General features: G+C 49.8%; 5 protein-coding genes across 5 annotated transcripts; 3 read left to right on the top strand and 2 right to left on the bottom strand.

Moving 5' to 3' along the window:
• Positions 1–7: 7 nt before the first annotated feature.
• Positions 8–4,420, top strand: LOC6497839 (splicing factor 3B subunit 1). The gene is made up of 3 exons (XM_001961513.4): positions 8–139; positions 311–993; positions 1,054–4,420. The coding sequence occupies exons 1-3, from the start codon at positions 112–114 to the stop codon at positions 4,354–4,356; spliced, it is 4,014 nt and encodes a 1,337-aa protein (XP_001961549.1). The 5' UTR covers positions 8–111; the 3' UTR covers positions 4,357–4,420.
• A 508-nt stretch (positions 4,421–4,928) lies between these two features.
• On the bottom strand, positions 4,929–6,634 carry LOC6497695 (inositol polyphosphate multikinase). Its single transcript, XM_001961514.4, has one exon. It carries the CDS (start codon positions 6,536–6,538, stop codon positions 5,564–5,566), a length of 975 nt encoding a protein of 324 aa, XP_001961550.1. The 5' UTR covers positions 6,539–6,634; the 3' UTR covers positions 4,929–5,563.
• A 254-nt stretch (positions 6,635–6,888) lies between these two features.
• LOC6497840 lies at positions 6,889–7,955 on the top strand. Its single transcript, XM_001961515.4, has 3 exons — positions 6,889–7,082; positions 7,154–7,464; positions 7,516–7,955. Exons 1-3 carry the CDS (start codon positions 7,025–7,027, stop codon positions 7,600–7,602), a joined length of 456 nt encoding a protein of 151 aa, XP_001961551.1. The 5' UTR covers positions 6,889–7,024; the 3' UTR covers positions 7,603–7,955.
• Positions 7,956–8,109: 154 nt separating this feature from the next.
• Positions 8,110–8,998, bottom strand: LOC6497694. The gene is made up of 3 exons (XM_001961516.4): positions 8,875–8,998; positions 8,504–8,815; positions 8,110–8,438 (listed from the first exon to the last, which is right to left on the bottom strand). Exons 1-3 carry the CDS (start codon positions 8,881–8,883, stop codon positions 8,181–8,183), a joined length of 579 nt encoding a protein of 192 aa, XP_001961552.2. The 5' UTR covers positions 8,884–8,998; the 3' UTR covers positions 8,110–8,180.
• Positions 8,999–9,780: 782 nt separating this feature from the next.
• LOC6497841 (retinal homeobox protein Rx1) lies at positions 9,781–11,728 on the top strand. The gene is made up of 3 exons (XM_032451603.1): positions 9,781–10,329; positions 10,385–10,650; positions 10,710–11,728. Exons 1-3 carry the CDS (start codon positions 10,289–10,291, stop codon positions 11,396–11,398), a joined length of 996 nt encoding a protein of 331 aa, XP_032307494.1. The 5' UTR covers positions 9,781–10,288; the 3' UTR covers positions 11,399–11,728.
• The last annotated feature ends 3,115 nt before the right edge of the window (positions 11,729–14,843 follow it).

The raw sequence follows: 14,843 nt of genomic DNA, 5'->3' as shown, positions 1-14,843 counted from the left end.
AATGCCGAACTTATCGAAGGGTAATGCAGAATGTTATCGTCTATCGGTTAAAAGTGCATCTCTAACATCCGAAGATTTTCTTGTACCCGTCTTGCTAATTTTAGAGAAAAAATGGAAAATATCCCACGGACGCATGAGGGTAAGCATAATAAGGAGGCATTTGGTATAATCAGTAAGCAGGGTATACCACAACATAAGAAAATATGGAATTTTTCCTCGGGGAGCTCTCCGGGAGAGAGTCGCTTTAGGAACCCCGACAACTATGCCCGGTACTCTTCGGTGGCTTCTATTAAACATTATGTTTTTGCAGATATTGAGGCACAGATCAGCGTGATACAGGAGAAGAAGACCGAGCTAGCCAAGAGCACAGCCGCGGCCGCCGGAGTGGGATTGCTGGATAGCGGAGGCTTCTTCGACAGCGATCTGTATGACGAGGAGGCGGGGAAGGGGAAGGGAAAGTATGAGGGCTACAACACGTCCATTGCAGCCAACGACGCCGATGATGCCGACGAAGACGAGGATAGTGGCTTTCCAGTGCCCCAGAAGCGGACTACCTACACGGCACCCACATCTGTGCTGAAGGACGTGACCCAAGGCAAGGAGGATGTGGATCCTTTGGCGGATCGCCGCCGCCCGACCATCGCCGATCGCGAGGACGAGTACCGTCAGAAGCGGCGCCGCATTATTATCTCCCCGGAGCGAGCAGATCCCTTCGCTGATGGGGGCAAGACGCCGGATGTTGGCTCTCGCACCTACACGGACATTATGCGGGAGCAGATGCTCAAGGGCGAGGAGACGGAGCTGAGGCGCAAGATTCTCGAGAAGTCCAAGGAGGGCACTCTGGTTAAGTCCTCCTCTTCCAATGGCGAGTCTGCCCCATCGAAGGAAGGCGGCCGGAAGCGAGGACGATGGGACCAGACAGTTAGCGACAGTTTCGTTCCCGCCAAGGTGGCGGCCACGCCCAGTAGCGCTGCTACACCCACTTGGGAGGACGTGAGTTTTCATAAATACCTCATATGATGAAATTAAAGACATATTATTTTTTTTCCGCAGAAAACTCCTGGAGATCATCGATGGGACGAGACTCCGGGACACAAGGGCAGCGAAACGCCGGGAGCCACGCCGGGACTAAGCACACGCATCTGGGACGCCACACCGGCGCACGCCATGACTCCCGGCCATGAGACACCGGGACACGAGAAATCGGCCCGTCGAAATCGGTGGGATGAGACACCCAAGACGGAGCGAGAGACTCCGGGCCACAGCGGATGGGCCGAGACCCCGAAACCTGATCGCACGGGCAGTGGGGCTGGGAGCGAGAGCATCTCCATTGAGTCCACGCCGGGCGCGTCGAAGCGTCGGTCTCGCTGGGATGAAACGCCCTCGAACGCCACCCCCGCCATCACTCCAACCAATGCTAACGCAATGACGCCTAGCTTGACGCCCAGCATGACTCCCCACGCCACGCCGGGACATGCCACACCGATGCTGACCCCCGGCGGCAGCACACCCGTCGGAGTGAAGGCCATGGCCATGGCCACGCCGACGCCAGGAGCGCTGGCTGCCATGACTCCCGAGCAGCTGCAAGCCTACCGGTGGGAAAAGGAAATCGACGAGAGGAACAGGCCGTACACGGACGAGGAACTGGACCAGATATTCCCTCCTGGATACAAGATTTTGCCGCCGCCTGCCGGCTACGTGCCGCTTCGAACTCCGGGCAGGAAGCTGATGGCCACCCCCACGCCCATTGCCGGCACACCCGCTGGCTTCTTCATCCAGGTGGAGGACAAGAACGCCAAGTTCATGGACAACCAACCCAAGGGGCAGAACCTGCCGTTCATGAAGCCGGAGGACGCGCAGTATTTCGACAAGCTGCTGGTGGATGTCAATGAGGATGCGCTGTCGCCCGAGGAGCTGAAGGAGCGAAAGATTATGAAGCTCCTGCTTACAATCAAGAACGGGTCTCCGCCGATGAGGAAATCCGCTCTGCGACAGATCACGGACAAGGCCAGGGAGTTCGGAGCAGGACCGTTGTTCAATCAGATTCTACCGCTCCTCATGTCCCCAACTTTGGAGGACCAGGAGCGGCACTTGCTCGTTAAGGTCATCGACCGCGTCCTGTACAAGTTGGACGATTTGGTGCGCCCCTATGTCCACAAGATCCTGGTGGTGATTGAGCCGCTCCTCATTGACGAAGACCACTACGCCCGTATCGAGGGAAGGGAAATCATCTCGAACTTGGCCAAGGCGGCCGGACTGGCCACTATGATTTCCACCATGAGGCCGGACATCGACAACATAGACGAGTACGTGCGGAACACCACAGCTCGAGCCTTTGCCGTGGTAGCGTCGGCCCTGGGCATCCCATCGCTGCTGCCTTTCCTGAAGGCCGTTTGCAAGTCCAAGAAGTCCTGGCAGGCCCGCCACACAGGCATCAAGATTGTCCAGCAGATCGCCATTCTGATGGGCTGCGCCATCCTGCCGCATCTCAAGGCTCTGGTGGAGATTATCGAGCACGGACTGGTGGACGAGCAGCAGAAGGTGCGCACGATCACGGCCCTGGCCATTGCCGCCCTCGCCGAGGCAGCCACCCCGTACGGTATCGAGTCCTTCGACTCTGTCCTGAAGCCCTTGTGGAAGGGTATTCGCACCCATCGAGGCAAGGGCTTGGCAGCCTTCCTGAAGGCCATCGGCTACTTGATTCCCCTCATGGACGCCGAGTACGCCAACTACTACACCAGGGAGGTGATGCTGATTCTGATCCGAGAGTTCCAGTCGCCCGACGAGGAAATGAAGAAGATTGTGCTGAAGGTGGTGAAGCAGTGCTGTGCCACCGACGGTGTGGAGCCGCAGTACATCAAGGAGGAGATCCTGCCGCACTTCTTCAAGTTCTTCTGGAACCACCGCATGGCCCTGGACAGGCGCAACTACCGCCAGCTGGTGGACACCACCGTGGAGATAGCCAACAAGGTGGGCGCCTCCGAGATCATCAATCGCGTGGTGGACGATCTGAAGGACGAGAACGAGCAGTACCGCAAAATGGTGATGGAAACGGTGGAGAAGATCATGGGCAACTTGGGAGCGGCCGACATCGATTCCCGGCTGGAGGAGCAGCTCATCGACGGCATCCTGTACGCCTTCCAGGAGCAGACCACCGAGGACGTGGTGATGCTGAATGGCTTCGGCACAATAGTCAACCAGCTGGGCAAGCGCGTGAAGCCCTACCTGCCGCAGATTTGTGGCACGATTCTCTGGAGGTTGAACAACAAGTCCGCCAAGGTTCGGCAGCAGGCGGCGGATCTGATCTCCCGCATTGCCGTGGTGATGAAGACCTGCCAGGAGGAGAAGCTGATGGGTCATCTGGGCGTCGTCCTCTACGAATATCTGGGCGAAGAGTACCCCGAGGTGCTGGGCAGTATCCTGGGAGCCCTCAAGGCCATCGTAAACGTAATTGGCATGACAAAGATGACGCCCCCCATCAAGGATCTCCTGCCCAGACTCACGCCCATCCTGAAGAATCGACACGAAAAGGTGCAGGAGAACTGCATCGATCTTGTGGGACGAATCGCCGATCGAGGACCTGAGTACGTCTCGGCGCGCGAGTGGATGAGGATCTGTTTCGAGCTCCTGGAGCTGCTTAAGGCCCACAAGAAGGCCATTCGGCGAGCCACGGTGAACACCTTCGGCTACATAGCTAAGGCCATAGGCCCCCACGACGTCCTAGCCACCCTCCTGAACAATCTGAAGGTCCAGGAACGCCAGAACCGCGTCTGCACGACAGTGGCGATTGCCATTGTGGCCGAAACGTGTCGTCCGTTCACTGTGCTCCCTGCCCTCATGAACGAGTACCGAGTGCCCGAGCTGAATGTGCAGAACGGCGTCCTGAAGTCGCTCTCCTTCCTCTTCGAGTACATCGGCGAAATGGGCAAGGACTACATATACGCCGTGTGCCCCCTGCTGGAGGACGCCCTCATGGACCGCGATCTCGTGCACCGGCAAACCGCCTGTTCAGCCATCAAGCACATGTCCCTGGGCGTCTATGGATTCGGCTGCGAGGATGCCCTCACGCATCTGCTGAACTACGTCTGGCCGAACATCTTTGAGACCTCCCCGCATCTGGTGCAAGCGTTCATGGACTCCGTGGACGGGCTGAGGGTGTCTCTGGGCCCCATCAAGATCCTGCAGTACACGCTCCAGGGCCTGTTCCACCCCGCCCGCAAGGTGCGCGATGTCTACTGGAAGATCTACAACTCGCTGTACATCGGAGGGCAGGACGCGCTCATCGCGGGCTATCCGAGGATTACGAACGACCCAAAGAACCAGTACGAGCGCTACGAAATGGACTACTCGCTTTAGATCACAACACAACATAATTAGTAATTACAGAAGATATAATAAAGTCTTTCACTCCACAATGAGATATGTATTTTGTTTGAAATCCTCAAGAAAAACATAGGCTTTGATCAAATCATAAATGTATTTTGTTGGCTTTAGACATCTAAAGGTTTAACAATCTCTTAAGAACTCAATACTAAAGGTTAAGGGGTTATATACAGTCAGGCGGTCAAAAAAATGCAGTTTTTGGGTATTTTTTTTTTCAAGGAAATATTTATTTATTAAAGTTGAATTTTTTCTATATTATTTTACATATTTTAAAGTTTAAAAAAATATATTATATCTGTAAAAATATTATTTCCTTTGGCCTCTGCAGCTTATCTCCCAATGGTCTTCGAAAAAAAAGTGTCTCGCGGTGAACATAATAACTATTTGCAGAATCATCAGAAATCAAAAATTCAAAAAGATGCTTTTAGTATATTAAAAAATGTAGTCCTTAATCGAAGGAATTAAAAAAATATCACTTTTTGACAAAATGGCAGCTTCCAAAAAAAAAAGTTCATTTTTATGGAAAAAAAAATCGACTTCAAATGTTGATATAAATTATAATTTTAATTTTATTTAAAAGATCTTCGACTAAAGACAGCAAAAAGTAGTTATTAATTTTGTGTGAAAATTAGAGCTAAATCGGTTCAGTGGTTTTCGAGAAATCGTGTTCACCGATTTGAGAAACATAGTTTTGAGAAAAACGATTTTAAAGTTTCACAAACAGTTTACATTGAGTCAAAAATTTTTTCTAGTTTTGTCTGTAACTTGGGAAATATTTCTCGAATCTTCATAAAAATTTTTTTCACAACAGAGAAATATATATTCTTTAAGAAAATGCAAAAAAAAAAAATCGATTTTTTGAAAATCCTGACTGTATATAACCCCTTAATGCTCTGTTTGTACACAATTTTAGAGTGCCGGAAGTAGAACAAAAGATAATAAAACATAAACCGGACACTGATTCTCTCCTTGCGGAAATCCAAATCCATACAAAAGTATAATCACACATTTTATAAAACGCGGTCTATTCTACGATTTTAGAGTAGATCCGACCCCGTCGGCGGAACTCTACTGTGAACTCTTTTTTGGCTTAAGCGATAATACAAAAGTGTCTCAAGAATGAGATTGGAACATCTGGAGTCTCCCCAGCTGGTGGAGTGGTCTTGGTCCCGTCCTGTTATCAGATCTGGTGGAGGATCGCGTGGACCACGCTTATGAGGCTGTTCAGCCCGAATATGTAGTTCTCGTCCGGCAGGGCCTGGTCTGCCGGGTAGACGTGGGCGAAGTCAATCATCCTGACCTTCACCCAATCGGAGGGCTTGTCTTCCTTGAAGTGGTGGCCGTTGAGCAAGTGCGTCGACTTTTCAGAGCTGCCCAGCCTGGAGTAGTCGTAGCAGATGAGCAGGGAGCTGGCGTAGAAGTGCAGCAGACGCTGGCCCCGGAACCAGGTGAGGATCTGTTCCAGCTGCCGGAGCACTTCCTTCAGCAGGACCTCTGTCTGCGGCCTGACCGTCCGGAAATCACTGGAGTTGGCATTGAAGAACAGGGCCATGGTCTTCTGGAATCCCTCCACACTCAAGCTCTTGCCGTAGTCCTTGCCATGTCTCAGTACTACCGTGCGGCTGGGGTCCTTGTCGTCCTTGAGGTACACCTGGAATCCCGGCAGACAGAGGCCCAGCTTTTGTTTGCACATCACATACTTGGCCTCCTCCAGTTTCCTCTTCCTGGGCGAGGACTCCGGGTCCCAGGTTCGTTTCCCCATTTTAATGTCCATGACGCACGGCTGAAGCATCCCCAGCGTGAGGTCTTCCAGCCGAAGGAACGTGCGCTCGCGCTGATTCACAACCAGTTTCAGGGGACCGTAAAATCGGGGGACGTGACCGCGGAGCAGGGCAAGGTCATTATCACCTGAAGCACCTGCTTCAGCGAGTGATTCATAAAATCTCAGCTCCCTTTCACCGCACTCTGGCTTGCCCATCGGCTTCAAGACGCATCCGCCACTCGGGTCCTGCAGGAGGCCCACAGCCTCCGTGTTGGCGGCCTCGAATGTGTGACCGGCCACCTGTGTGTTCAGCTGCCGGAATCCTTCGGGGAGAAGCGGGTGGCACCTCGGCGGCGGCAGCTCGTGCTCCACATCTTGTTCCTTCCTGGCCATGTGTTCTGTGCAATTGCGGGACAAAACCGTTTTTGTTTTGTTTTGTCCAAGCGGCGGCTTTTACCAAATATCGAAAATAAAATACGACTAATCGAGTGATTAATCGATTTTTGATAAATGTGGTGCAACATGTTGCGCAGAGATAATGAACCTTGTGCTCTCTTTTCGCGCCACTCACGATTTTTAATTTTTATTAAATTCTTTTAAAACATTAAATATATTCATGTTTTAATATGTTTGTTTTTTTTTTATTATTCAGCGATAAGGAAAAAAATGTATTGCTCCATTAAAAGCTAAATGAGTGCAACAATGTTTAATTGGAAGCAGTGTTGGTAAACTTCATTGTTAGAATGTTGCTAGAGTTGAGAAACGCTTAACAATCATTTGTTTTGGGAGTGGTTTTGTTTGGAAGATTAACGCGTTTATTTAACATAATTAATAATAAGATAATTACAAGGAATAATACAGATTCATTGTCTCCGCACGATGAAATCCTGGGAGATACTGTTCGTGGCCCTCGCCGCAGTCTATTTGTGCTGGCAAGGTGAGTTCTCCTCGTCGCACCTGTCGCTTCCAAGACCACACCTAAAAATGCATGATGTTTTCATCATTTAGTTGACTTTGTGGCCGGCCTGGAGTGCTATGTGTGCTCCAACCAGACGGGCAACACCGAGAAATGCCTGAACACCATCAAGACCTGCGAGTCCTACGAAAACACGTGCGGCACAGAGATCCGCTGGGGATCGCAGCCCTACTTCTCCGAGGGCGCCCTGAAGCAGTACTACGTGTCCAAGCGGTGCATGACCAAGGAGCAGTGCCAGTCGAAGCGGAAGAGGTACATGCAGCTCTACTGCACCCACATCTGGTACGAGGACTGGGCCTGCAACGAGTGCTGCCAGGGCGATCGGTGCAACTACTTTGTGATTGTGAGTAGACCCAGCAAGAAGTAGTACTGGGTACTAATCTTTCCCTTTCAGAGTGGCGCTTCTTCAAGACAGGTGTATGGCCTGACCCTAGCTCTGGGAATCGCCGTTTCCGGGCTGGGACTCCGGCTCGCTCATTGATGCTCGCCTTGAGGGCTCACCGAAGTCACCGCAGTTTCAGTTTAGTTTTCTCAAAGTTACGTCCGTCCATAAGCTAAGTGATTCGGTCCACATAAGTAGTTCATACACGAAGTGCCTTGACCCAACAGGTTGTCGATTCCATCCACTATTTTATACATTTTATAAGAAACATAAGACACACCCTACTGTACAATTTGACTCAATCGAATATTTTATACATGTTTGTTTTTAGAAACCATTCCACCTTAGGCCAGAATGCGCCCTCGAATAAATCGAACTTTATTTTTACTCAATACCTTGATAAGGCGAGACCTTATCAAAATGTCCATTAAAAGTATCTGATTTGAATCTAATAGTCTTCATAATTTGATTTTATTTGGTACTAGAGGATCTCCCTTCAGACTAATCGTGGTAGAATATTTGACTCATGTTTGCATGTCTCTGCACCCCCGCAAGTGCGATTAATTGTATTTCTAGATTTGAAGCTTTCCCCTTAATAAAGAAACGTTTGCGACTGTCCCTTTAATATGCAAATATAGCCAATACATTCTCACTTATATGCTCCCTCGTCCAGGTCCTCACTTGGCGCAGAAGCATCCGGCAGTAACTGTCACGGTTCTGAACTGCCACACTTCAGAAGGGTCCCGAACTATCGAAGAGCTAGATCCGGAGTGATCGGGGATACTGCCCTGGGCGAGAACCTTCACTTTGTACTCCAGCGGCCGGCAATTGGATCCGTGAGTGCACTTGGCAATGTCCTGGTCGGTGCGGGACTCGCAGACGGCGCTCATCAGATAGCGGGGAAAGTGCTGGCTTCCCAAGTCCTTCAGCTTATTCTTTAGGAGGAAAGGAACATTAAACATTGTCTGTCCGGTGGTACCCTTGGATTGACTCAACTAACCGTAACCTTGCAATCGCAGCCGGCGGAATGCACATCATTTCGCTTGGTGGCCAGTAGATCCTCGTAAAAGTCATTGTAGTACATGGGCGGCAGTTGATGGGGCATCGCCTGAGTCGTTTCTGTGGGTCGCAGGGCCGTGGAACTGAAGCCGATCAGGGCGCTCAACATCTTGGAGGTGCTGTGGTCAGGACGCTCCTGCGGCTGCTCATCTAGCTCTATCAAGTCGCCGTAGTCCACATCGCCGGGAAACCGACTTCCGAATCCGCCATTGGAAAGAGAGAGCAGCGCCAACGTCGCTAAGGAAATGGCACACTGCAGGATGAAGAATATTATTTGTATGCCTTAAAATGTTGCTTCCGGATAGGACTCACCCAGGGCATCCTGCTCGATCCGTGCCTGCCTCGCGCTCAGCTCCTTTTGCAACTCTGCGGTTGGACCCGCCGCACTTTTATACTCCAAGCGGACAAAGACCGGCTCTCGGATTACCTTTTGTGGCGTGGCGGAGAGAGCGGATCCATTACGGGCCGTCACCTGGGCAGTGCGGAACAATGGCATCACTGTGCTGACACCACAACAATGGACCCACACCAGGCTCAAGTGGCCGGCTGAAAGGGGTTGGGTCCCTCGGCTATTTATATTTTTTTTGGCATTCGATTGGAGGGGGAAATGAAAATGGCTTTAAGGCCTCAAGTGCTGGCGAGGCGGCGGCGGGCGTTTGGAGTGCGGGGTGAGGAGTGGGGGACCCCAAGGAAGCCCAGTGACCCAGACATGTGTCCAATTTGTGCCCAGGCTCGGTTACAAGCACCGGCAAAGGGCAATTTAAGCGCTCCTCGCCACCACCACCACACAACTATCAGACGGAGGTTTTCAAACCGAATTCGACAACATCCATAGCACACTTTTCAGGCGATTGGTCCGGTATGGTTTTATTTTATTCATGATTTAAACAATTGTAGTCCTTAATAACATCTAATATAGTTTTCAGACAATTTCTGAACTATACTGTGGAGGAAACTCTACTGACAAAGAAGGCTCATCAGCTCAAGCGTGGAAACTTCGTCAGATCTTTGAAACAACTATGCACTTCGAGCCTGTCAGAAGCGGCTATGAGCTCACTCTGTCTCCATTGCTACGAGACTTGGGTCAGGTGCAGCGCCTCTGCCATAACAGAGTTCGGCTAGACCGACAGACCGGGTCAGACCTCTACTGGAAACTATACACACATACTGAAATCCGGCAGATGCCAGCGTAGGGGGCCCGATAGTATGCCAACTACACTGGACTCGGAACTCTTCTAGGGCTTCCGACGATGGGCCGCACGCACTGTCCGCCGTGGAAATCCTCCTCAGTCAAATTCGCGTCGCCGAGGCAAGAACATTGCCGTCCTCACTGTTTGAGATGCGCGTCCGCCTAGCTTGAGAGTCACACCTTCTATAAACTTAGTGGAGCTAGAAGAACTGCGGAGGATGCAGCTGTACCTGGCCGCGAATCCGTGCTGAGCTCTGATATCTGGAACCAAAAGGAAGCACCATTCAGCCGCGTAGTTCTTCCCGTAAAGCTCTTTTCGAGGTGTCCGTCCAAGTGGAAAAACGAAAAGTAGCAATACCGCGGAAGCCCTTGAAGTGTCTACGAAAATCGTTAAAAAATAGAAAAACACTCGGCGAGTATGTCACGACGCGCTTGAAGACCCACTGGCATCGGGGGAGTGATTGGGATTGAAAGATATCTGGCCCACAGCCCACTACTCTGCTATTGCTCCCACCAAACTTCAAACTCAGGGTTCGCATGGACAAAGGCACAATGAAGCGCAAGCAAAGGAGATACAGGTACGGACTATGATCACCCTTTAAAGTTGGATAGAAATCCTTACCTCCTCCACAGAACGACATTTAACACGCTGCAACTCCAGGAGCTGGAGAGGGCCTTTCAGCGAACCCACTACCCGGATGTCTTCTTCCGCGAGGAGCTGGCCGTGCGAATCGATCTGACGGAGGCCCGGGTGCAGGTGTGGTTCCAGAATCGACGGGCCAAGTGGCGGAAGCAGGAGAAGATCGGCGGAATTGGGGGAGACTACAAGGAGGGTGCCCTGGATCTCGACGTATCCTACGACGATAGCGCTGTCTTGGGTCAACTGGATACGGCATTAGGTAAGTGTTTGAATATTTTCCTGCTCACTTTTGTCTGACTTATCGTACCCCTTATCCAGCAGGTGGAACACTTCTGCCCGACACACCACCACAATCTTCCAACTCTCTGGACAACGAGCTGAAGGCGCCATACGGCCCCACGTCCATGTCGCCGTCCAGGCTGTCGCCGAATATCTTCCTGAACCTGAACATCGACCACCTCGGTCTCGAAAGGGGCGGCAATGGGCTCTCGATGGAGTGGTCCACCTATCCCCCCCAAAGTGCAGAGCCACCGCAGTCGGAGCATCCCCTCCACCAGCAGCACCCGCCTCAGCAGCAGCATCCCGGGCAGAATCAGCATCCGCACCACGACAACATCCACCAGCATGCGCAGCAGAATGCCTTGCAGTCACAGGGATTGGAGTTTGCCGCCTCCTTGGACCTGGAGCTGCCCGATGGCTCCTCCGCCTACGACGAGATGAAGTTCCTCAGCGTCGATCAGTTCACGATTGACAGCTTCAAGGCGGACTGCATCCTCAGTATGGAACAGCCCCAGATGCAGTCGTACGTGGACAGTCACGCCCAGCTCGTCAGTTCACCCAGCGAACTGTGCCTCGAGGGCATCGGGATGTCCGCCTTCGGAATTGAGGATACGGGGCCCAAGACACCTCCCTCCCTCCTAGTGCTGGACAAATCGCTGCCCTCCCTGAACATCGGAGTCGAGGGCATCGCTGACCTAGTGGATCAACTGCATCATCATCAGGATTGAGGCCGGCGCGAAGACTCATCACACTTAGGACAATTTTTGTAGGCAATCGTGGGGCAATTCGGTGCAATCTTAGTTGTAACTGACGCGGCTTCCACGACACGGAGGTCAGGAGCGTAGGGTGAAATAGGTCATGTTGTTGTTTTCCAGTCCATGTCGATAGCTTTAGCCGGTTTGGAATACGAGGAATCTGGAAACTAAATGAGCACTAAAATATTGTATCTAAAATTTTTAATTTTAGCCTCAAACAGTAGTAGATTAAGGATCTTGTGTATAAATTAAAAAGTAATAATATTTAAAAACAGTTTGCTTAAAATAGACAAATGAGCTATATTCCAGGTGTTCTAATTTCTCTGATTAGTTACTCAAAAAATGTGTATTACTAGGTGTGAGATGGAAACTGGAGTCCTTGGCAACGGACTCGAGCTCCTTTCCCATGGCAGGTGGCTCACTGTACGCTTCTATGGATTCCGCTACGTGTGTCTACCCGGAACAATGGGCCCCGTAGGCAGCCCGTCCTGCCTCGTCCTGCCAGCCCCGCCCTATTTGTGGGTCGGATTAGAGGCAAACTAATTGTGCGATTTGAATAGATTTCTGGTTTCGGTTTGGTTTGTTTGGCAATAACATTTGCTTTGCTTTTTAACAATTGCCAGAGGACCCTTTCCCCCCATCCGAGCTGCCTGTTGTTGTGGGTTATTAAAGAGAGTAACTAAACTGAATGGAACTGTGAGGTTCCCTTCCCCAGGACATGGCATGTATAAACTAAGAGTTCTTTCATATAATTTGTTTATACACTTTCTAGCAAAACTGATTCGATTCCTGTTGTGATTAAAATTGTGCGAGTGGATCGGAAAAGCTTCCGGAACTTGAGCCAAAGCCTACAAGGACACAATCCTGCGAAAGGTCTCCCAAAAGGAATGGCAGGGAGACGGAAGGGCCGGGGTGCGGAGCCCCCAGCTCAGCTGGCTTAACACCTGGGAAAGCTCCTTGTGGATTTGGCCAGGCCAAGGGCCCTAATGCAACTCGCCGTCAGAAGTCGGCCGAGTCCCCTTCCGCCCGCTGTTTGGCCGGAGAAGTGCTGTCAGCCATTTTGCGGCTGCTGACAATGACGAGGACAATAAGCTAATTGAGGCTGAGGTGGCTGTCACTGCGGGTGGACTGGCTACAGACACGCAGCTACAAAGGCTGCCCAAGAATTTCATTATCTCCGGCCGGGGTTGACGCGGCCAAGGATGCTCGGCCGGTTGCCATTGGATAATCTCCCGTTATTAGGCTGGGCAGCCATGCGCGAGGAAGTTCGGATGGTTCTTTTCCGCCTGCGACTCCTGCATCACAAACATGGACGGGAATGGGCGGAAATCTTTTAACTAAAATAAAAAGTTAAGTACTCAGGAGTTAAGAGAGAAGCCAGAAATAAAAACAGGGAACTCCTCTTGGTTTATGATGCAAAACACTGTAAAAAGAGCCCAATATTATCCTTGCCATGTCCACCCCAACAACACACTTCCTCTCCAAAATGCTCCAGCTCGGTCGCATTTAAAATTAATCAAAAACCTTTCTTCGGAATTATTTCAAGCTTTGCAGTCCCGGGGCTGTGTGCACAAGGACCACAAACTTTAATCGATAGTCAAATAAGCGCCGTGCGTCTGAGGAGCCTTGCAAGGGAGCCGGGAGCCAGGACGTCTGGCACGGCATGTGTGTAGCCTGTCATCGCCCGGACGAGAGCTGAGGCAGCTCCTTCTTCGGCTTTTGATGTAATTTCTCTAACGTTTGTTTATATTTTATATCGAATGCGCCCGGGGCCGCATAAACGCAATAATCGCACATTTTATGGATTAAACTCACCTGTTTCACCTGCTAATCTACAGCAGGACACTCGCCCGAGGACAACACAATGCATATACAAAAAAATTATTATATATGTACCATTAAATGTACCACAAATATGTGTATGAACATTTATGGCCCCTTGTGACCTCTATATGTTTACCATTCTTGATCCGAGCCTTGAAAGGAATACCTTAAACGATTTCTAGATCGATTCCCCATCGATCTGCATCAAAGCCCCGAAGGCAAAATATTTTTAGATTTTTTTGTTCATTTTCCTGGGGAGACTCCTTTGAAAATGTGGTAATGTATGGGGAGGACCCATATGGCCCCCAGCGATTTCTATATCTTTGCCAATTTTCATCCGATCGTTGCACGGAATACATTAAACGATTTCTAAATCGATTCTCCATTAATCTGCATCATAACCCCGAAGGCAAAATATTTTTAGATTTTTCGTTCATTTTTCTGGGGAGACTCCTTTGAAAATGGGGGAATGTAATGGAAGGACCCGTATGGCCCAGGGCGAAGTCTATATCTTTGCCAATTTTCATCCGATCATTAAACGGGAAACCTTTAACGATTTCTAGACTTATTCTCCATTAATCTGCGTCAAAACCCTGAAGGCAAAATATTTTTAGATTTTTTGTTAATTTTTCTGGGGAGACTCCTTTAAAAAAGTGGGAATGTAATGGAAGGACCCATATGGCCCAAGGCGAAGTCTATATCTTTGCCAATTTTCATCCGATCGTTGAATGCCTTCAACGATTTCTAAATATATTCCCCATCAATCTACATCAAAACCCTGAAGAAAAAATATTTTTAGATTCTTCGGTAATTTTCCCGGGGAGACTCCTTTGAAAATGGGGGAATGTATGGTGAGGACTCATCACCATACTCAATCGCTCATCCGATCCTTGAAACTTATTTTGTAGGAATTTTTCGGTATACTTTATTAAAATTTTTCTTGCCGAGCTCCTTTTGTGTTAACCCTGGCTTATGGACCTTTGATGAAAATTATGTCTACACTTGGGCACCTATTGTGAAATATGAAGTTTTTTATTCTATCCCCACATTCGTACGGAATCCGCATTAATCCATTTCCGAAGTAGGCTCCCAAACCCAATCCTTTTCAATCACTGATTGGGGCTGGGACGTTCGAACCGACTCCGATGGAATCAAATGAGTTATTCATTATGAATATGCATTCGATATCCTCTCGAGCGCCCCGCCCGCCGACTGCCAGGCCAATATTAAATAATGAAATATTAAAATCGAATGCTACTGAAATGATTTCCACCTTTCCGTCCAGCCGTCATCCGGGAGAGGTGTTCATGTGAATGAATTGCAATTAACAATATTTTTATTTCAACAAACGAAACGAAATGTCGACCTCCCCTCAGCCCCAGCAAACAAGAAGGAAGTCGGGGAGCGGGAACACATTTAATTAAAGGCAAATTTAATGGGTAAATATTTCATATGCCACACAAACATTTATAAAAACTGGATTCGGAAAACGGTTGTAAAAAAAGACGTATAAAATACACACATCCATGTACAGTCCTGCCCATTAAGTGGGTTTCAGGTTGTTGGATCATAAATATATACCTCGTCCGAAGTA

Source organism: Drosophila ananassae, chromosome 3R, assembly GCF_017639315.1.
Source record: "Drosophila ananassae strain 14024-0371.13 chromosome 3R, ASM1763931v2, whole genome shotgun sequence".
In the NCBI taxonomy this organism is placed as follows: Eukaryota; Metazoa; Arthropoda; class Insecta; order Diptera; family Drosophilidae; genus Drosophila; species Drosophila ananassae.
The sequence above is the reverse complement of the archived record's forward strand: the minus strand, read 5'-3'. Positions and strand labels throughout refer to the sequence as shown.

Excerpts from the sequence above, each read along its gene's own strand:
- LOC6497694 (XM_001961516.4), bottom strand. Across the intron at positions 8,439-8,503 it reads GCTGCGATTGCAAGGTTACG|AATAAGCTGAAGGACTTGGG; the intron begins GTTAGTTGAGTC and ends TTCCTCCTAAAG.
- LOC6497840 (XM_001961515.4), top strand. The coding sequence starts at position 7,025 with ATGAAATCCTGGGAGATACTGTTCGTGGCCCTCGCCGCAGTCTATTTG. Across the intron at positions 7,083-7,153 it reads AGTCTATTTGTGCTGGCAAG|TTGACTTTGTGGCCGGCCTG; the intron begins GTGAGTTCTCCT and ends TTCATCATTTAG. Across the intron at positions 7,465-7,515 it reads GGTGCAACTACTTTGTGATT|AGTGGCGCTTCTTCAAGACA; the intron begins GTGAGTAGACCC and ends TTTCCCTTTCAG.
- LOC6497839 (XM_001961513.4), top strand. The coding sequence starts at position 112 with ATGGAAAATATCCCACGGACGCATGAGG. Across the intron at positions 140-310 it reads TATCCCACGGACGCATGAGG|ATATTGAGGCACAGATCAGC; the intron begins GTAAGCATAATA and ends ATGTTTTTGCAG. Across the intron at positions 994-1,053 it reads CTACACCCACTTGGGAGGAC|AAAACTCCTGGAGATCATCG; the intron begins GTGAGTTTTCAT and ends TTTTTTCCGCAG.
- LOC6497841 (XM_032451603.1), top strand. The coding sequence starts at position 10,289 with ATGGACAAAGGCACAATGAAGCGCAAGCAAAGGAGATACAG. Across the intron at positions 10,330-10,384 it reads CGCAAGCAAAGGAGATACAG|AACGACATTTAACACGCTGC; the intron begins GTACGGACTATG and ends CCTCCTCCACAG. Across the intron at positions 10,651-10,709 it reads TCAACTGGATACGGCATTAG|CAGGTGGAACACTTCTGCCC; the intron begins GTAAGTGTTTGA and ends CCCCTTATCCAG.
- LOC6497695 (XM_001961514.4), bottom strand. The coding sequence starts at position 6,538 with ATGGCCAGGAAGGAACAAGATGTGGAGCACGAGCTGCCGCCGCCGAGG.